The 22,098-nt window shown below is 51.9% G+C and overlaps 2 protein-coding genes across 2 annotated transcripts in view; both read left to right on the top strand.

Moving 5' to 3' along the window:
• LOC127341424 (malonyl-coenzyme:anthocyanin 5-O-glucoside-6'''-O-malonyltransferase-like) overlaps positions 1–22,098 on the top strand; it is a 100,823-nt gene that overhangs the window by 5,234 nt on the left and 73,491 nt on the right. The window lies entirely within an intron of this gene.
• Positions 1,698–20,878, top strand: LOC127339315 (malonyl-coenzyme:anthocyanin 5-O-glucoside-6'''-O-malonyltransferase-like). Its single transcript, XM_071827165.1, has 2 exons — positions 1,698–1,836; positions 19,470–20,878. The coding sequence occupies exons 1-2, from the start codon at positions 1,698–1,700 to the stop codon at positions 20,816–20,818; spliced, it is 1,488 nt and encodes a 495-aa protein (XP_071683266.1). The 3' UTR covers positions 20,819–20,878.

Raw genomic sequence — 22,098 nt, 5'->3', positions numbered from 1 at the left:
ATTTTTTGATATATTATTTGTATTTTTAAGATTTTGAATTGAATTAGTTTTATTTTTATGAATTTTTTGATATATTATTTGTATTTTTAAGATTTTGAATTGAATTAGTTTTATTTTTATGAATTTTTTGATATATTATATGTATTTTAAACATTTTGAATTGAATTAGTTTTATTTTTCTTAGTTTTTTGATATATTATTTGTATTTTTAAGATTTTGAATTGAATTAGTTTTATTTTTATGAATTTTTTGATATATTATTTGTATTTTTAAGATTTTGAATTGAATTAGTTTTATTTTTATGAATTTTTTGATATATTATATGTATTTTAAACATTTTGAATTGAATTAGTTTTATTTTTCTTAGTTTTTTGATATATTATTTGTATTTTTAAGATTTTGAATTGCATTAGTTTTTTTTTCTGATTTTTTTGATATATTATTTGTATTTTTAAAATTTTGAATTGAATTAGTTTTATTTTTCTGATTTTTTGATATATTATATGTATTATATGATTTTCAAAAAAGAAAAGTATTTTCAAAAAAGAGCTTTAGTCGCGGTTGGCCTGGCCAACCGCGACTAAAGGTCCTTGCGCGCGGGAAAATAAAAACCGGGCGAAAATACCTTTAGTCGCGGTTGGGGTCCCCGGTAGCGACTAAAGTACTTGCTTTAGTCGCGGTTGGCGACATCAACCGCGACTAAAGGGGGGTCCCTATATATTCCCGCACGGCGAACCGCCGCGCCACAGTTCTTCTTCCTCCGCCCGAACTGCTGATCGATCTGAGACGCCGCGCCGCCCTCGTCGTCTCCACGCCGTCCTCTCGTCGTCTCCACGCCGTCGCCGGCGTCATCGTCTCCGCGCCGTCGCCGCCATCGCCGGCTCCTCCATCTTCTCTTCTCGCCACGCCCCGTAAGGATCCAATCCGGCCAACAAATTAACGCGCGCCGCCGCCCGTGCCACGCCGCCGTGTCGCCGCAGCCACGTACTGAGAGGAAGGGGCGGCGCCGCACGAGAGGAAGGGGCGGTGACGCACGAGAGGAAGGGGCCGGGCGGCGCCGCCGGCCAGAGAGAGGCGCGCGCGCGCCGGCCAGTACAGGGGCGCCGCGCGCGCGGCGCACCCCCGGCCAAATTTTTTTTTCTTTTTTTTTTAGTTTTAGTTCTTGTTAATTTCGAAATTAAAATTAACTAAAATTGGACTTAAAAAAAACTAAAATTGAATCATCATATCTGAATCATCATATCTTGAGTGAAAGTTTTTTTAAAACTCACTCTAATCTCATGACCATTCGAAAGCTTAAAAATTGTTTTGTTTTGTTGGTTAGACACAAAATATAAATCCCAAACAACATAATTTGAATTGGATCTCATTGAACATCTTCCATGATTTAGTACTGCACCACATTGAACCTCGCGGTTATTCACAAAAAGTGTCTCAATTTTATCAAAATTTTAATGTATCTAAATATTATCTAGTAAGTAGATAAATCTAAATTTTAACAAAGTTGATACATTTTTGTTAGACGGACATCCAAAGAGTACGATGCTGTATCACGTGTTCGATATGACGCGACACCACCATGCTTTTGGCTGCAAGCTTTTGGTGTCGGAATCGAATCGGTGAGGAACCCAACGTGTCCTCTTTCGGCTCCTAGAGAAACGAAAATAACAGGAACCTAAAATTACTGAAAAGGGTCCATGTTTGAGAATATTCCACAAATACACACGCACGCTCGCGGCAATGATGAGTTCAATCCAGTCAGACCGCACCTCTCTCGGTCGCTCCCCAGCCGCCACTCCCTCCAGGTCCCCACTACCAGTCGGGTAGGGCCCACACGTAAGTGAGCGACGCCCCTCCCGCATTCCCACTCGCGGCACCCCGCGGTCAACTCGGTTGCTTCCCGAGACGCACACATGCAATAGCTAGGGCGGCGCCCGCCGGCGCACCCCCGGCCCCTCCAATCTCTCCCGGCGCACACACGCGCTCTTCTGCGACACCCTCTCCCACCCCTTCTAGCTCGCCGGCCCCCTCCTTTTGGCACCGCCCTTTCGCCACCGCCACCGCCCCCCTTCTTCACTTAATTAATTTGTTTTTACTACATGTTTTCAGGACTGACATATGGCGGACGATAGAGCTGACCCGATTCTGGACAACTATGATCCGGACGCTGAAGACCATATGTTCGGCATCATAAAAGGCGATTTTCCATATATGCCGACCGGAGAAGAAGAAGATGATATCTCTTCTTATCTGAACCTTGAGTGTGAAGATGAAGGGCGCCGTCAGCAAGCAGATGATGCCGAAGAAACGTCGATAAACGACGATCTTCAATTGGAAGTAGCAACCACCTCCGGCGCCGAGGTATATATATATACATATTGAGCGTCTGGTGATACAACTAACTGATTTGAATAAATGTGTGTGTACTAACGCGCGCGACTCTCTTTCTTATTTTAGCCCTCGGCCGGATCGTCGAAAAAATCGAGTACGTCGTCAAAGCGTGGCGCAACCAAGACGATGAAACCAGGAGAAACATGCACCATCGATGTTGTCGACGAAGCAACCGGCAGGCCGCTGGAGCCCAGCAAGAACGCCACCAAGTTTGTCAGCCAATGCGGAGCCGTTGTTAGAGACAACGTCTCGATCACCCGCCAGGAGTGGAATGAGCCAAAGAAGGCACGTGTTGGTTTCACTTTTGTCGATAAGAGAGAAAAAAAAGATTGCTTCAACAAGCTTATGGAACATTTCGTTCTACCTCCGGAATACCGCAAATACGATGAGGAGGGTAACAAGATTGCGGAAAACAAGGAGAGGCGCAAGCTAGTCAAACAGTTCGCTCTTTCTAGGATGGCCAACGCATTCCGGAAATACAAGCAAAATCTAGCCGATGACTTTGTCAACCAGGGCAAGACTCCGAATTTCAAAGGACAATATGAGAAACTGCAACATGATTGGCCAGAATTTGTGAAGCAAAAGAAATCGGAGCAGTTCCTTGAACTATCTAAAAAAAATAAGGAAAATGCGGCCAAGAAGGAGTACAATCATAAAATGGGGCCAGGAGGGTATCGCTTTTGGCAGCCTAAGTGGGAGAAGATGGAGAACGAGCTGAGGGCGCGAGGAATCCGTCCAGGTACGGAGGGATGGGACCCAAGGGCCAAAAGCTGGTAGTACGGGCATGGGGGATCGCTGAACCCGAAGACAGGGGAGTGTGTTTATCAGGGCAAAATAATTACACCCACCCAAAAGCTTATTGAGGCAATGAGGGAGGCTCAAGAGGGGAGGATCAGGTTCAACAGAGAGAACGACGCCCTGACAAAAGCCCTCGGGAATCCTGAACACGGAGGACGTATACGAGGCATGGGGCCCATTCCGTGGAAAGTAGGGTTCCCCCAGAACGATGACCCGTACGGTTACAGAAGCCGTAAGAGAAAGATGGATCGGGATGCAGATGTTGTGGCGAAGTTGGTAACGGAAATGGATGTGATGAAGAAAACCGTGAGTGTACTAGTCGCCGAAAGAGATGCAGCTCGGGCGCAGCATGCTGAAGATCATCCAATGGATCTCGGAAGCCAGCAGCGGAGAAGAAGCAGCGTGGCTTCCACGGAGGCCTCACCGGCTGGTGCACCGACGATAGAAATTACTGCACCGGAGCCTCTGGTGGTCGAAATTACTGCACCGGAGCCTCCTCGCTACCCCGTGGACGATATAAAGGAGATGAAAGCATGTCATCTGTATTATCCTATCGGGAACATGTCCATGAAGGTAGCCATCGGCAGTGCTTTACCACCTGGAGCACTCCACCACAACAACCCCATTCAAGATGGCTATGCTCGTGTGACGGTGGAGGAGATAGTCCAAGGGTTTGAGGACCTGGACATTGACATTGCTACACCTGAAGGGGTGAAAAGACTTGGAGATGTCAAGCGCCAGTTCATTCTATGGCAGAAGAAATTTATCAAGTTTCCAGGCGAGGCGCCAACAAGTCCACCCCCGTACGGTGGTGGTGGTGGCGGTGGCGGTGTTGTGGGTATACTTCATGGGTGTACCATCGACAGTGCCTAGATCCGGCAAGCCCGGGTGGCCCACAGACGGTGATGAGGCATGTGGCCCATCGGGCGGCCCAGTTGCTGTTGATCATGAAGGAAGAAGTCCAGCCCAGGATCAGCAGGCCGGATCCGCACCGACCTAGGAGTAACCCGGATCCAGGGAGGCCCATGAGGAACCCGGATCCAGTACGACATGTATGGAAGGCGGATCCGTGACGTGCACGGCAAGATATTGTACCGTAGCTAGGCTATCTGTAATCCGGCTAGGACTCTCCGTGTAAACCCTAGATCCGTGCGCCTTTATAAGCCGGATCCCGGGAGCCCTAGAGGCACAACCACAACTCATTGTAACAACGCGAAAGCGCCCAGATAATTCCAGACAAGCAGCAGTAGGCCCTGTCATCGTGCAGGTGTTCCGAAGCTGGGTAACTCGCGTACCACCGTCCCGAGAGCACTCCGCCCTATGGCCCCTACTTCTTCTCCCCCTCGTGAGGATCCCTCCTCCGGGGTACCGTCGATTAGGCAACGACAGTTGGCGCCCACCGTGGGGCCTGTGGCGTCTGGAGGCCGGAACCGGGAGGGTTCCGCCATGGGAAGCTACGACGACACCATCGCTGTGGGGCGCGTCCTTTACGCCGGGAATCTGCCGATCGTCCCTCCGGATGAGTGCTGGATTCCGGCTAGGACAAACCCCGTCAAGCTCTCCATCATCCCAATTGGCGGCATTCACATCTTCATCGGGGAAACCGTCGATTCCGACGGAAACCCACTGGTAAGTAACGCAGACGCGACCGCCGCAGAGCTGGACGCTGTCGCGAAGGTCCGATCTGAGATGCAGGAGCTTCCCAAGGAAGATTCCGCCTTGGATCTGGAAATTTCAAAGCCCACCCAATCCGTCCCTGAGCAGGAAACAAAGGTGGAAGACCAATGCAGATCCGCCTGGGTCTCCCAGGTGTTAGAAAAGCAGAGGTGCCACTTCGTACACTTCTTGGCCCACACCGCCGGAACCGCCCCTCAAGCAGTCGGAGCTGGTCCTGAGCAGGTAGAGGCACCGGAGCACAACGCGGATCCGGATCAGGCTCAGCTTGTCGGAGAAAGCGAAGCTCCGGTTGAAGAGTCGATCTTGGGCAATCTGAGCCCAATTTCCGGCGACACCCCGTCCACGGAATCTGATGACTTCGTTCGCAAGATAAGGGAGTACGGATATGGCGATCAGCCTGAAGTCGACTCCGCCCAGCCCAAGCAGGTTCTCGCAACGGTAGCAGCGCTGGGGCAAACTGGATCCGGAGACCAAGTCAGCCAATCTGACCCCCAACCATCCCATCAAGGATCTCCAATGTCTCGGGTGCGACCCCAAAGGGATTCTCCCTCGGAGGAAATCTTGTCAGCAGAAGAGGTGGCCGCGCGAGCAGTTCTTAACACACCTATAACCCCGGGCGACGCCGCAGATCTGGAGGCCCTAGAGACCGCCAGAAAGGAAATGCTGGCCACAGCCAAGAGGCTCGCCGACACCGAAGCTGCGTTAAGGATAGGAAGGGCAGATCATGCGGCCTGGACGGAAAACTTCGAGAGACAGGACCGCGAGATTGCTGCCACACTCGAGCAAGTCAAGAGCATGAGGGCTGAGTGGGAGGTAAAGATGACCTATGCGCAGGCGGAGGCCGATCGAATTGTTAGAGAAGCAATTCCGCCTCGCAGAATACCCTTCAACACGCCCGCAGATCACCAGCCGCTGGAAACTCCCAAGGACAACATACAGAAAGCAGCGGAATTGCTGAAGAAGAAGGACGAAGAAGTTGACATCAACTATCTCCGCACACTTGTCGCTTCAGCAATGCAGCGGCAGAGCAAAGGCGTATACTTCGCGCAGGTTGGAATCCAATCCGGATAACTGTGTATCTACCGCGCAGAAGGACGATGAATCGCACACCGGATCGTCGGAGCGCAGAAGAAGGGCCAGGGAGCACCCAAATCCGATCCCCGTTCCGTCACAGACGCCTCCGTCGGATCCAAGGAAGGGAAAGGACGCGATGTACTCCGGAAGAGACAAATACCGCAACCCCTCACCTCCACCCAAGGGTTACCCGCGACCCCCTCGCCGCCGTAGTCCAGCCGGAAACACCAGGCCCGTAGGGCATGGTGCGCTTGTTATCCGCGACAACGTGCTGCCAAGAAACAGAAACAGGGAGCGCTCGCCGGAACCTCGCCGGAATCAGAACAATGTTCATGAGCCCGAGCCCAGGAGGAGTCGGAATGAAGACCGCGGTCCTTAGCCTCGCCGGAACCTCGATCCAACCTCGTAGGAGCCGGGACCCAGAGCCTCGTCGGAGCCGTGACCCGGAGCCTCGCCGGAACGACCAGGGCAGCCAGCGCCAAGGCGAAGGCAGCCACAGGAGCCGGAGTCAGCACCAGGAAGGCCGAGGAGATTCAGACGGCGGAAGCAAGAAGTCAGACCGCCCACCTCGCAGGTCTCCCTCCCCACCACCTAGCGGTGGCGGCGGAGGTGGAGGCGGAGGCAATGGCCGGAGATCTCGCTCTCGCTCTAAGTCCCCTCGCCACGGCTCGCGCGACGCGCGGGACCGCCTTAACGAGTACAGAACCGACTACATTGGCCCGAAGTGCTTTGGCAGGATGATTCGAGAGGAACCAAAGCCAAGGATGAACCTCAAGCTACCCGGAAATCTGAAGCACTATGATGGCACCGAAAGGCCGGATACCTGGATCGAGGATTACTACAATGCTGTAACCTTCGCCGGAGGAACCCCTAACATCGCCTGCCGCATGCTCCAGTTGTACCTTGTAGGTCCAGCCCTGATCTGCCTCAGTGACCTCGAGAAGAACTCCATCTTTTGATGGGTCGACCAGAAGAATGATTTTGAGAAACACTTCAGGGGCACCTACAAGAGACCTGCCACAACAAGCGACCTACAGGCTTGCATCCAGAAGAAGGGCGAAACATCGAGAAACTTCCTCACCCGATGGTTGGCATGCAGAAACGAGTGCGAGAACGTTGACAACCGCACAGCAATGCACGCCTTCATTGGGGGCTTGCAGCGAGGAGGATTGCTGCGACACAAGCTAACCTGCATGGTCAATGCAAATCAACTGACGTTGGATGACATGATCACCATCGCTAGCGACCACACTGCCGCCGATGACGACGCAGGCGGTGATCTCGCAGCTACAGCAATCCCCCTGCACCAACAAAAGAAGAACCGTGACAATGGCGGCAGCAGCAGCCATAAGCGCAAGAACCCTGATGACCAGAAGAGTGGCGGATCCGAGATGGTCGCCATGGCGTTTCAACGCGGAGGTCCAGGAGGCGGAAGAGGACGCGGACGCGGAGGCGGAGCCGGCAGGGGTCGGCGGCATACCTCCGAGGTCACCGCTGCCGGATCCCGCGCACCGCAAACCTATGAGGAGTACAGAGACATGCCCTGCCTGGCCCATCTGGATCCGGTTACAGGGAAGTCCACTCATACCAACTGCAACTGCAAGTGGGTCAATGATCTAAAGAACGACCCGGAGGCCGGATACAAGCGCGCCCGGAAGCACCGCCCTCGCGGAAAAGGTGGCAAGGGCAAGAACAAGGACAAAGAGGACGATAGTTCCGAGGCGATGGATGAGGATGATAACTCGCCGGATCCCAAGGCAGGATCCGCAGAAAATCCAACCCATTCGACAAAAAGCGTGGGGGCTTACCACACTTTCCTCGGAACCCCAACGACGCGCCTCCAAGTCAGCTACCCGGATCCTGAACGCCATAGTTCCAGCTGTGCCGCAGTACGTCAGGTGGTCGGAAATCCCGTGCACATTTGATCGGAAGGATCATCCCGCAATTGTGCCAAAGGAGTGCTACGCCTTGGTTGTTAGTCCCCGCATAGACGGGTATGACTTCTCCAAGTGCCTCATGGATGGCGGAGCTAGCCTGAACATCATGTACCTGGAGACTCTAGAGCGGATGAACCTCACCAAGGAACAGCTCAAACACAGCACCACTGAGTTTCATGGCGTGGTTCCGGGTAAGAAGGCGAATTCCCTCGGCAGCATCACACTTCCCGTGGCTTTTGGCGATGTTCATAATTTCCGCGAAGAGAAGATCACGTTTGAAGTTGTGCCCTTCAAGAGCTCCTACCACGTCATCTTCGGCAGGCCCACCTACCACAAGTTCCACGCAAGAGCGTGCTACATCTACAACAAGCTCAAGATTCCGGGTCCTAAAGGTATGATTACCGTATCCGGAGACTACAAAAAGGCTCATGAGTGCGAGTTAGGCGAAGCCGCCTTCGCAGAGTCTGTGATATCCGGAGAAGAGCTGAAAGGCTATAGAGCCGCGGTGGATCCGGCGAGATGCAGACCACCAAGAAGCAAATCTCCGAGCAGAAAACCTCCTTCAAGCCCGCGATAGAAACCAAGAAGCATGACCTCATTCCAGGTGACTCTTCCAAGCAGGTTTCAGTCGGAGCCAACATGGACCCCAAATAGGAAAGCGCGCTTGTCGAGTTCCTCCGCGCTAACATGGATATCTTCGCATGGCAACCTTCTGACATGTCCGGAGTACCTAGGGAACTCGCCGAGCACTACCTCAACATAAATCCGGGGGCCAAACCAGTGAAGCAAGCTATGCGACGCTTTGGAGATAAGAAGCGCCGCGCCATAGGGATGGAACTAGCAAAGTTATTAGAAGCAGGTTTTGTAATGGAAGTTATCCACACCGATTGGGTCGCGAATCCCGTCCTTGTACCCAAAAAGAACACTGAAATACTAAGAATGTGCATCGATTACTCTGGCTTGAACAAACACTGCCCGAAGGATCCGTTCCCCTTGCCGCGCATTGACCAAGTCATTGATTCGACGGCGGGGGCGGAACTTCTGTGTTTTCTGGATGCGTATTCCGGGTATCATCAGATCCGGATGAAGGAGTCCGACCAAAAGGCGACTTCATTCATTACCCCGTTCGGTACTTACTGCTATGTTACTATGCCCTTTGGTTTGAAAAATGCAGGTGCTACCTACCAGCGTACGATGCAGCGGTGCCTGAAGGACCAAATTGGCCGGAACGTGCACGCTTACGTCGACGACATCGCGGTCATGACCCGGAAAGGATCCGACTTGATCAGCGACCTCACAGAAACCTTCGACAACCTCCGCAGGTACAAGATGATGTTGAATCCGCTGAAGTGCGTCTTTGGCGTGCCAGCCGGAAAACTCCTTGGCTTCATAGTCTCTCATAGAGGCATTGAGGTTAACCCGGAAAAGATCAAGGCAATCCTGTGCATCAAAAGGCCAACTTGTCTCAAAGATGTGCAACGACTAACTGGTTGTGTTGCAGCAATCAGTAGGTTTGTTAGCTGTCTTGGCGAGAAGGCACTACCTCTGTACAAACTGCTGAAGAAAACAGACAAATTTGTCTGGGACGACGCAGCTGATGCAGCTCTTCGAGGGTTGAAGGAAATACTCACCTCCCCGCCTATCTTGGCAGTTCCAGTAGAGTCAGAGCCAATGCTCCTTTATCTGGCAGCTACCAACAAAGTCGTCAGCCTCGTCATCGTGGTGGAGCGAAAGGAAGAAGGTCATGAATATGACGTCCAGAGACCTGTCTACTACATCAGCGAGGTGCTGACGGAATCAAAACAGAGATACCCTCACTTTCAGAAGCTAGCTTATGGCGTGTTCCTAGGCAGCCGGAAGCTGAGGCATTATTTCCAAGAGCATCCAGTAACAGTTGTGAGCAAGGCCCCGCTGTCAACAATTCTCAACAACGCTGACGCAACAGGACGTACGGCTAAATGGGGCATCGAATTATCCGCCTTCGACATCGCTTACAAGCCAAGGACCGCGGTAAAATCCCAGGTTCTGGCGGACTTCGTTGCAGATTGGACAGAAGCTCCGGATGCAAGTCTGGAGCCGGAACCAGAGACATGGGTCATGCACTTCGACGGATCCAAACAGCATCAAGGCTCAGGAGCCGGAGTCACCCTGAAATCCCCTACCGGAGAAGAATTGCAGTATGTTCTGCAGATCCACTTCGAAGCTACCAACAACATGGCGGAATATGAGGCTCTACTGCACGGTCTGCGCATCGCTAAGGAAATTGGGATCAAGCACATCATATGCTGTGGAGATTCCGACCTGGTGGCACAACAAGTAGCCGGAACCTGGAACGCCAGAAATTCCGTCATGGCGGCCTACAGAGACGAAGTTGACGAGATTGCCAAGAGCTTCCTCGGATACGAAGTCAAGTACGTCAGGAGAGACGATAACACAGCGGCAGACATGCTATCCAAGCTCGGATCCGGCAGAAACCAATTCCGCCGGCATTTTCCTGGAGCATCTCCGGATACCCTCAGTTAAGGGCGCTAACCCGGAAAACCCAGAGGTGGCAGTGTCTCCGGCTAGGGAAGTGATGGCTATCATTCCGGCTTGGACCCAGCCTTTTCTGGACTACCTCATCGATCAGAAGTTGCCGGAGGACGAGGTCCTCGCACGACGAATCATCGACGAGCAAGAACCTACACAATAGTTGATGGACAGCTCTACAAACGAAGTGCAGCGGGGTATTTCTTAAATGCGTCTCCAATCAAGATGGCATTGAAATCCTCGTAGAGATCCACGCAGGGATTGCGGGCATCACGCCGCTCCCGTATCACTCGTTGCAAAAGCTTTTCGGCTAGGTTTCTATTGGCTTACAGCTAAAGAAGACGCTGATAAAATAGTCAAGACCTGCCGAGGTTGTCAGTACTACGCTACTCAACCAAACGCTCCAGCCCAAGAGCTGAAGACCATACCTATCACCTGGCCATTTGCGGTCTGGGGGCTCGATATGGTTGGTAAGTTAAAAAGATCATCTCCTGGCGGTTTTGAGTACCTCCTGGTCGCTGTTGACAAGTTCAGCAAATGGATCGAGGCTAAGCCAGTGAGAAAAGCCGACGGTGCTACGGCACTAAAATTCGTCTGCAGCCTCGTGATGAGATTCGGCATCCCGCACAGCATAATCACAGATAATGGCACGAACTTTGCTCAAGGAGAATTGAGGGATTATTGTGAGACAATGGGGATACGACTGGACCTCGCATCTGTGGCTCATCCACAGTCCAATGGTCAGGTTGAAAGGGCTAACGGCCTAATATTATCAGGAATTAAACCACGCCTTGAAGGACCGCTGCGACGAGCAGCCGGAGCTTGGGCTGATGAGTTGGAGGCTGTTCTGTGGAGTTTACGAACTACCCCTAACAGATCAACAGGGTTTACCCCTTTTTTCCTGGTATACGGATCCGAAGCCGTACTTCCCTCCGACATCATCCACGATTCACCGCGAGTTTCCGCCTACAATGAAGAAACAGCTGACGAGGCCAGACAGCTATCTGTGGACCTGATCGAGGAAGCTCGGAACTTAGCAGATCAGAGATCCGCCATCTATCAGCAAAAGCTCCGACGTTATCACAGTCGTCGAGTCCGGAAACGCTCCTTTATGGCAGGAGACCTGGTCCTCCGCCTTCGACAGGTGAAAGACCATAAGCTGCAATCTCCATGGGAAGGACCCTTCGTCGTTAGCAAAGTGCTTCATAACGGGTCGTACTACCTTGTTGATTTCCGCGAGTTAAGGGATAGACCTGCTAACTGGCACCGGAAACGCAAGCGTGAGGATCCGGATGACATCTACGATGAAACAGATCGCCCTTGGAATATCGCACAGCTACGTCCTTTCTACACTTAGCATATATTTTCCGAGTTCTAAACTCTGTAATAGTTATACATGATCAATGAAATAAAGCTTCTGGTTCACTCTTTTGAGTCTTTTACCTCCTTTACTTGTTCATTTTAGATCGTGTATGTTTTTTCCGACTAAAACCGCAGAGCTGTATTTTTTCTGCCTAGGCGTGTATGAAAGTTGTGATTTTTCAAAATCGTCCTTTAGGACGTAAGCTTAAGTTTTCTGATTAAGTTGTTATCTGTTGCGAACTCGTGGATTCCTAGTAGCGATCTCCGGCACCTATGCCTGGGGGCTTGTTTCCGCGGTTATGGACGGACTGCCATTGGGCTTCGTCGCCGCTGGCGAGCGTTTCCGGCTAAGGTTTTCCGGCTCGTGGAAGGTCAAGCGAGCAAGCCGGAAAATAGCGAAATCAGTACTTGCTTTCCGACATAAAACGAAACATGCACATAATATTTAACGGATAGCAGGATAAGTGTTTCCGCCCCATGCATTATCGTTTCATTCCTAGCTACTTAAGAATTTAGTCTTATTACAAACCCTCGCTGGGGCCAAAATGATGCAACTTTTTTCAATGTTTCAAACAGGAACTCTACTGAGTCCTCCTCTTCGATTCTTTGGTAGCTGGAGCCGTCGTCACTGCCACCAGATCCGGCTTCAGAGTCGTCTCCAGAGTTTTCTCCGGAGAGCTCGCTGCTGGACCCGGATCCTTCCCCATAATACTCTGGCTCGCCCGCTTCCTCCTCCGCATCGGAAAAACCTTCGGGCAGATTGTGCTGCTTGTACCAGAACGAGTGATCCACTCGCCTGACAAACAGCTCTTCATAGCCTTCAGTTTCCGCGAGGAGGGCGCTCATGTCGGAACTCTCGGGGGCTCCGCGTGCAGCTTGCGCCAGGTTGAGTGAGGGGAAGAAAGCCTTGCAGGTGGCCAGGACTAAGGAGGCGGCTCCGCGCGCTGAAGACTTTTGCCAGTCCTTCATAAACTCCGGCACCTGTCGCATAAGTTTGGTCATCGTGTCGATGACACTGGTTTTGGCCTTCTTTAGCCGCAGAGCCGTGGCGATTCCGCGACAAGCTCCAAACAGCGCATCAATTGATTTCCGCGCTTCTTCGTACGCCTCCGTCCTCGTCAGATTTGAATCCTTTGTCCATTCAAAGCCAAGGCTCGCTGCGGAAGAAAGAGGATCAGTTCCGTCAGAGAAAATATGCAAAGGTGGTCGGAGCAACGACGCGGAAACATGCTTACGGAAGATAAGTTTGTCAATGGCTTCCGCCTCCGCTTCCAGGGCTTTGTTCTTGGTAATTAGGGAGAGCGCGCGACCTTGGCTTTTCTCCAGCTTGTCGATCAGTTCCGCCTTCTCACGAGCATGCTTCTCGGAGAGCTCCTTCCTCGCCTCAGTCTCTTTGCTTGAAGATTCTTTCATAAAGTTTTGGAGGGACTCGTTCTCCGCCTCAAGCACCTTGACCTTGGCGGATAGTTCATCAAGCGAGGAATGCTTGGCAGTTTCTTCTGAAAGCAGAATTGAACATGTTATGCACCCTGAACAACTGTCAGCACAAGTGAATATCCGGATCTCGTACCTTGAAGTCGGGTCTCAAGCAGCTGGATAGCCTTTTGGCTATTTTCCGCGTGTTCGCGCAGTCCCTCGATCTCCTTGATTTGCTCCAGCACGTGAATGCGCAAATCTTCGTGCAATTTCCGCGTGGACTGAGAAGCAGCAGAGAGTTAGTCGGATATTAAAATCTGGGGGGCTGGCGAAGATTTCAGACTTGGCGAAGATTTCAAATTTCCGCCTAACAGTACATTTTGAGAAAGCATTGGCTAATACATTTTACACGAAACTATATCACCCAATGCTTGGGGGCTAGTATTACCTGCCGCACTTCCTTGTGCTTGGCGAAAATTCCTTCGTGCTATCCTCCGGTTCATGAGATAACCCACTTCCTCCTCCGGTTTCCCCCATACCTTGTTCAGCATGGCGGAAACTTCCGCGTGACGCTCTGCGAGGGTAAGTTTTCGGAGGGACGGAGTTGGCTCGAGGCTGACGCGGGTCGCATTGGTAACTTGGAGGAGCTTGGCCTTTTGCTCTTGCTCCTCATCAGTAGGTCCCGCGAAAGCGGAACTTGGTTGATCTGGTGGAGGCATGGGAGAGGAGGTCCCCTGGGTGGAGTCGCCATGGTGGGCAGGGCCTTCCGGAAGGTCATCAAGGTCAATGATGTCCTTCGGATCCGGCTTGCTGGCAGATGAAGCCTTAGGTGGAACTTCCACTTCAGGAGTGATAGGGAAGGAAGCCGGAGATGGTTTGGCTTTCTTCTTGGTGACCCTTGGGGCCTTGGGAGGCTGGCTTCCGGAACTTCAGGAAAAACATACAAATATAAGAGCAAGTGTTAACCAGAACTTGGGTCTAGGAAGAAGACGCTTACCCGGAAGGCTTGAAAAAGTGCTGGATGGCAGGCTGCCCCTTGTTGCTGGTATTGATCAGCGCGAGGCGCTTCTTTTCCGCCTCAGCTTTCCGGGTAGCCGCGATGCTGAGAGTTTCGCGGGGGCGTTTCGCGTAAGGGCTGGAAGGGGCTGGCTTCATCCTCTTCGCGGGACGTGGAGCTTCAGGAGCTTCCGCCTCTGACGTGGCTTCCGGATCCGTGAGGCCGGTGGATGGGACTCGGAGGAGAGTTCCGAGCTCATTTTCCTCAAGCGCCTCGAGCTAGTTCAAAGTTACACTTAGCCAAAAGTTTGAAGAAAAGCGATAAACCAAAGTCAAGACGACGTACCGCAGTTCCGGATCCCTCCGTGTGGATGTCTTTGTTGCATACGTGAACGTGGAGTTCACGTGGGATCTTGATAAGGACCCGGATCCTTTTGTCGATGGCGTCGGCGGAGAGGTTATCCTTGGTGGCGCGCATCGGATCGTCGCGCCCTGTGTATTCAAACATCAGGCGGTCCCGATGTTGCAGCGGCTGGATCCGCTTCGTAAACCACGAGAGGGTTAGGTCTTTTCCCGTCAGCCCCTCCTCCGTAAGCTTGCAGATCCGCCTGACAGCGCGGGTCAGCTGAGGCGAGTCGGAGAAGTGGGGGCAGTGCGTCCAAGACGGAAGCTCGGTGGCGGGGCAGTTCTTGAAAGGTGGTAGCTTCTTGTCGCTCGCAGGGTCGGAGACGTCCTTCAGATAGAAGAAGCCCCCAGACCAGTATCTCGCGGATTCGTGGCGGTCGGTGGGGGGGTAAATGCGGCCCGGGCGGATGATGAAGGTGACGGATCCGCAAGTCGCCAACTCGGAAGTTTGGCGGATCTTCTCCTTCTTGACAGAAAAGTAGTATTGGAAGAGAGAGAGCTCTGGGGTTACCCGGAGGTGGCCTTCGCAGAGAGCAACGTGGTTGCTGATGGCGAGCACGCTGTTCGGAGATATGTTGTGAGGTTGGAGTCCGTATGTCTTCAGAATCTCCTGGAAGAAATCTGAAGGCGGAAACGAAAATCCGCGCTCCACCAGTGCCTTCGTCAGCACCATCTCGTTGTCCCTTGGAGCCGGAGCTGGTTCATTTGGAACTGTTCTCCAGCTTCCGGGTTGCAGGAAGCCCTCTGACTCGAGATTCTTTAACTCCATCTCGGTGGTGGTACAGGGCCACCACTTCCCCTTAGCTTCGGAGTCGCGCTTCCGGGCTTTTGATTTCTTGGCAGCCTCTTCTGTTTGCTGCTCCGACTGGCCCGCCTCGGAGGTTTTCTCCGGGTGAGCAGAGGTCCCCTCAGTCTCCTTGCCGGAATCCTTTGTAGGATCCAGCCTGATGGGAACAAAGGGAGGAGGGGCGGAGGAAAGGGGCGTCGCCATGATCGGTTCCGAGCTCGGAGGCGGAGTCGTCGAAGACATCTGAAGAAAAAAAAAAGGTTGGCGGAAACTTTCCTTAGTCGGATCTCAATTCGTCTTCCCCAAGTTCATCCCTACCAACTACGGCGCGAAGTTTGAGCTCAAGGATTTACCGTAATGGCGCGTGCGGTGGTCGGGGTTGCCGGCGACGAGTTTTTCCGCGCGGTGGTTCGCCGGAGTTAAGAACACGAAGAACACTGCGGCGGAGGGCTTGCCCCGGCGATGCTCCGGCGACTTTCCGGCAGGTTCCGGCGCGGCGGAGAAGAGGCTCGCGGGCGGCGCTCGGAGGAGAGGTGAAAAGGGGGTGAATGGGGTGAGAAGGGGTCGACGGCTGATATTTATAGGCTGAGGGGATAAGATTCGTGTTCCGCATCCTGTGGTCGGAACGCAAGCGTCGCGCCGTTGGATGCGTGACACGTGTCCCAAACCCTAGCGGTAAAAATGGCTAGAGATAAGTTACCGCGCAAATCGCGCGAAAATGGCGCCAGAATTGGCGGAACCGTTTGAGTCTTTTAAGATTCCGGGTGATTGCGTGAAAATAAGTTGGCTCTTGTTCGCAAGCAGGGAGTAACCCGGAAATGTTCTTTGGAACGTCGATGGATGAAGTCCCGCAGGATGAGAGCATTTTCCGGCTATAAGTTGGAAAAAGAAGAAAATGCAAAGTTTGAGCTCTTCAAGTTTCTCCGCGTTGCCGACGATGCCGGAAACCTAAGAAACAAGCATGGCGGAAACTGCTGGCGAAACTCGGAGAACTCTGGGGTCTACTGTTGTGGGTATACTTCATGGGTGTACCATCGACAGTGCCTAGATCCGGCAAGCCCGGGTGGCCCACAGACGGTGATGAGGCATGTGGCCCATCGGGCGGCCCAGTTGCTGTTGATCATGAAGGAAGAAGTCCAGCCCAGGATCAGCAGGCCGGATCCGCACCGACCTAGGAGTGACCCGGATCCAGGGAGGCCCATGAGGAACCCGGATCCAGTACGACATGTATGGAAGGCGGATCCGTGACGTGCACGGCAAGATATTGTACCGTAGCTAGGCTATCTGTAATCCGGCTAGGACTCTCCGTGTAAACCCTAGATCCGTGCGCCTTTATAAGCCGGATCCCGGGAGCCCTAGAGGCACAACCACAACTCATTGTAACAACGCGAAAGCGCCCAGATAATTCCAGACAAGCAGCAGTAGGCCCTGTCATCGTGCAGGTGTTCCGAAGCTGGGTAACTCGCGTACCACCGTCCCGAGAGCACTCCGCCCTATGGCCCCTACTTCTTCTCCCCCTCGTGAGGATCCCTCCTCCGGGGTACCGTCGATTAGGCAACGACAGGCGGTGACGGTGGCGGTGGCGGTGGCGGTGACGGTGGCGGTGGCGGTGACGGTGGTGGTGGTGCTTCACCTAATACACCTCATTCACGTCAGCCGACGCCGCCCCCCAGTCCTCGTCCAGCGGGTGATCAGACACCGGTACCGCCCCCCAATCCACCTCCGGCGAAGAAGCAGAAGCAGTCCTGGATTATTAACCCGGACCCTTACGTACCTAAGAAAACAAAGGTACCGGAGGTATCACTGAAGCCTCTCCCCAGGAGGTCTTGGGAAAGTAGTGCCGAGGAAGTCGAGGCGGGCGCGGCTGCTGATTTAGAGAAATGGAAGGCGAGCGTCAAGAAGAAAATAGAGGGCGAGCCCAAGCCAGTATATTCTGACAAGGAAAAGCAGTGGGCTAAGTCATTTTTGAACACACCGTCCCAAGCCGCGAAGAATCTGCCTGACGACTATTTACGTGAACTTCGTAGGCAAGCACTCGCGTTCAAGAACAGGAAAGAGTTGGCGGAGAAGAAAGCCGTGAAGGACGAGGCCGAGTCAAAATTAGAAAGGGGGAAAGAAGTTGCCCAGCTCGGGGAACAAAGTAAACAATCGATCGCCCCGCTCATAGTGCAAGCCGCCGATCCGGATGCCCCCGATATCATAGCAGCTGCGGCAGCACATGGATTGACTGTAACGAGTGCCAGAGAACAAGCGGCCGAGTTAGGTATCACTCTTCGTGCACTGCTAGGCCTTGATGAGGCGCCAATGAAGGACGTAGTATTTACATATGTGAAGAATGGCCCTCTCGTCAAGCCTGCGCAGGAAGAGGATCTACCTCGACAAATGCTAGGTCTGCTAAATTGGTACAAGGGTTACATAAAACATAAAAACGCCAAAGAGTATATCTATGCGGAAGTTAGATATGAGCATCACTTCAAACATTACTGGGTACAAATTCCTCTGAGTGAATTGTTCCAGCTGTTCAATCCGCGCGACCTCGACAAATCTATCATCAGTTGCTACGTTCTGTAAGTGATTTATTAATTTCTACCCCATCTCGTTCATTGCCGGCCTGCACTATATATATATATATATATATATATATATATATATATATATATATATATATATATATATATATATATATATATATATATATATATATATACATATATATATATATATATATATATATATATATATATTGTCCTAACTATCTTGTTGTGTACGCTATATATTATGCAGAATGAAGAAGCGGGAAATGCGAATAAGGAACATCCATGATGTTGGGTTCATTGACCCACACATCGTTAATTCACATGTGTTCGAACACCACCCCGCCGACGTGGAGGATGACCTGTGGCGGTTTATTAGAAAACAGCAACAGAAAAGTGATATTCTATTTCCTTACCATTTTGGGTGAGTGTTTCTGTCTTGAGCACATTCTCTTTTGTTTATGGTATGTGGCTAATCGATGAGTTATGCATGACTGTGCATGTATCGTGTCCGCAGGTTCCACTTTGGATTCTTATGGTAATTAAAGTTCAGACCTCCTCGCCTCGTCCACGACTCTCTGAATATGGATCCGGCGCTTTGGGCGACATGAGAAAAATGATGCAAAAGTAATTATTTTCATTCATTTGCGCTCTATATCGATCGGCCTATTTCGTTCATCATTTCCTAATATCAAGTAACTAATTAATAACTCTCTTGTTTATTTAATTTTCTTTGCCTCGTAGGATTTGGAGACGGTTCGTAGATACCAAGGTCGGTGAATTCAAAAAGGAGCTACATTTTAAAATGGCAGTGCGGACGACTGGGGATATTCAGCCACCGGGGACCAATCTATGTGGATACTATGTTTGTGAGAGGATCCGGAGATACTGCAATGAGCGGGACCAGACGTGTGAGAACAACATCCTGAGGAATAACCTCCGGAAGACGCTTAGTCCAGAAGCTCGCTTCCGACCACTTCAAGAGGAACTAGCTGGATGGTTGGCGAGGGAAGTCATCGATCCTAGAGGAGAACACTATTACGATGACGTAGAACTTTATATGCACCAGAATTTGTAACTAACTTGTTCAAAATTGTATATGGTCATCCGATATTGAATATATATTGTATATGGTCATCCGATATTGAATATATATTGTATATTCCTCTTGAATTCTTTTTGGTTCTAATTTCAAATTTGTTTGAAATTGTACATTCATATGCATGTATGTATACAGTACCGTAGAATATGTGAAACTCCTTCAAAATTAAAACCCAAAAGAAATAAAACAATACAAATTAAAAAGAAACCAGATTTAGGGGGAGGGGGGCTAAAACCCTAAACCCTGCGGAGGCCTTTAGTCGCGGTTGGCCAGAAGAACCGCGACTAAAGGTCCTCCGCCCTGGCGCTCCCCTGCGGCCCACGTGGACGGGCCTTTAGTCGCGGTTCGTAAGGAACCGCGACTAAAGGGGGGGGGCCTTTAGTCGCGCTGCTTTGGTCGCGGTTGGGCCACCGCGACTAATGGCAGTTGCCAACCGCGACCAAAGCCCTTTTTTCCACCAGTGATGGCGCCAATCCTAAAGCTCAGCGTCCTCGAGAGCGCCGTCGTAGCGCCCTCGCCGCCGGTGCCGGAGACGGACTGCTCCCTGCCACTCAACTTTTTCGACGTCTTCTGGCTCAACTCCCCGCCTGTGGAGCGCGTCTTCTTCTACCGCCTCACCCCAGGCACCGGCGACGACATCACCACCATCCTCTCCAACCTCAAGTCCTCGCTGTCCAAAGCTCTCGGCGTCTTCTACCCGCTAGCCGGCCGCCTCCGCCTCACCCCGGGGAACGACGACCGCTACGAGCTCCACTTCCAGCCGGGCGACGGCGTCACCTTCACCGTCGCCGAGTACGACGCCGACGTCGACGAGCTGGCCGGGGACGAGCCGAGGGAGGTCGCCAAGATCTTGCAGCTCGTGCCGCCGCTCCCGGTCGGTGTCGGCCCCGTACTCACCGTGCAGGCCACGGTTCTACGCGGCGGCCGCGGCCTCGCCGTCGGCTTGGCCCTGCACCACGCCGCCTGCGACGGGGCGTCATCGACGCGCTTCCTCCATACGTGGGCCGCAGCGGCCGGCACTGGCATAGGAGCACCGCCGCCCCCTGTCATGGACAGGACTCTCGTCGACGATCCAAGCGGCGGCCGCCCCCTATACAAGTTGCCGAGCACCGACGAGATGGAGCACGTCAAGATGGCCGACGACCAGCTCGTCGCCACCTTCACGCTGTCTAAGGAAGACATACAACAAGTGAAGGACGTCGTGGTCGCCGCCGCTGGCGCCAGGCCGCCGAGATGCACCTCGCTGGTCGCCACCTTCGGCTTCATCTGGTCGTGCTACCAGAGAGCTAAACACGATGCAGCAAGTAACAGCGGCGAGACCTACTTCGTCTTCCCCATCGACAAGCGCTCGCGGATGAAGCCCGATCCCATCCCGGACGAGTACTTCGGTAACTGCATCGGCGCCGTCATGCAAGCCGCACCCAAGAACCAGCTCGCCGCTGCCGGCTCCGATGGTCTCCTCGCCGCATGCACGGCCGTGGCTGCGGCGATCGAGCAGGCGGTGGGCAAACTCGAATCGCCGGAGAAGATCGCGCTTTGGGTGGAGCGGATAAGAGAGGCAAGCGCGTCCGGCGGCGGGGTGATGAGCGTGGCGGGGTCGCCGAGGTTCCGGGTCTACGACGTCGACTTTGGGTTCGGGCGGCCGGCCAAGGTGGAGATCGTGTCCGTGGCGAGGACCGGCGCGATGGCTGTGGCGGAGAGCCGCCAGAGCAACGGCGGCATTGAGGTGGGCATGTCTCTGCCGCCGGCTGGCATGCAGAGGTTCCAGACCTGTTTCCACGACACCATCACGTGGCTTCATCAGCAATAATGTGCTGAATTGTTTTTTCTATCACGAACGAATAATTGGACGCTTGATAATTCATCTTTTTTTTTTGCAAATGACGCTTGATAATTCATAATAACAAGCTGATACGAGCAGTATGTGAGGTTAATATTGGTCTAGTGAAGTGGTGGTCATGCAAGAGTTCATGACTAATTGTATCTTCTTCTTTTTTAACAGGAGAAATATGTATCTTCAAATCAAGGTTTAGAGTATACCAGTTTTTCAATAAATATATTATCCTCGCTTTCTTCGAAAATTTCACTGATCTATAAATAATCATCAACAACAGTACAATCAAGCCCAAAAGTAATAAAAGAAAGGACTTTGAGCCATATAGCAGCGACTACAAACACTAGCGCCAGCCGAAGGCACGCCGCCGTCCTCGCCCCTCTATCACCGGAGCCGAGCAAAGTTTGTTGTAGTAGAGCTTGTTGTAGTACACAGATGAGAAGTCCACGGACTAAGGTTCCAAAGAACCAGCGCACCAGAGCAGCAACCATAGCCAATGATGACAACCATAAATCGAAAGAGACTGGCCTAAAACGGCACCAATGAACACGAAAGCCGAACGGATCCCAGGAGATCCACTAGACACACGATTCCACGCGCCCTTCACAGACACTAGACGCACTACTAGAGCAACGATAGGGCAGGGAGTACCTTATACTGAATTCGGGGTGTAGCCGCCGCCTCAACATCTCGAAAAAGACACTGAAAAGCAACCTAAACAAAGAACGATAACCCTCTCGGTGGCAAGGGGTTGTGGTCGACCACACCGCCAAGGCTCCAAAGCCAATGGAGACGGAGCGAACCAGCGGCGTCACTGGCGAGGGGTGCGAAACCCTGGATGGGTTTCTCTAGCCGCCTCACGATGGCCTGAGTCCCTCCTGTCCTTTATCTTTGTGACAAGGTTAGATGATCTATAGTTATGGAAATTTTTGCTTAGATTATTTTGTAAGGGATGTCTTTTGTCTTCGCTCGCCTTCTTGTTGTTAATATAGGGGTCCATCGAACTCCATGAAGTCTTTTTTTTTTTATTTTTTTGATATCGATTGTTTGATGTTTTAAAAAATCTTAAAAAGAATCTTAGTTGTTGATAATGATGACTATTTCGCTTAAAATAGTGCAAATTTCCTAAAACTTCTTATTTGTCAGTATTTGTCATTTTGTGTAGATCGGAATACAAAATATTTCGCCTAAAATTTCCACAACGTCATTGTCAACATCTACGATTTTGCTTCGGGATATTGAAAATTTGAAAAAGC

Source organism: Lolium perenne, chromosome 3 (genome assembly GCF_019359855.2).
Source record: "Lolium perenne isolate Kyuss_39 chromosome 3, Kyuss_2.0, whole genome shotgun sequence".
In the NCBI taxonomy this organism is placed as follows: domain Eukaryota; kingdom Viridiplantae; phylum Streptophyta; class Magnoliopsida; order Poales; family Poaceae; genus Lolium; species Lolium perenne.
This window is presented reverse-complemented; position numbering and strand designations above follow the sequence as displayed.

Bases quoted from the DNA above. Each gene is read 5' to 3' on its own strand.
- LOC127339315 (XM_071827165.1), top strand. From the start codon at position 1,698: ATGTTTGAGAATATTCCACAAATACACACGCACGCTCGCGGCAATGAT. The intron at 1,837-19,469 runs GTAAGTGAGCGA...TTTTTCCACCAG, and splicing joins CAGTCGGGTAGGGCCCACAC to TGATGGCGCCAATCCTAAAG.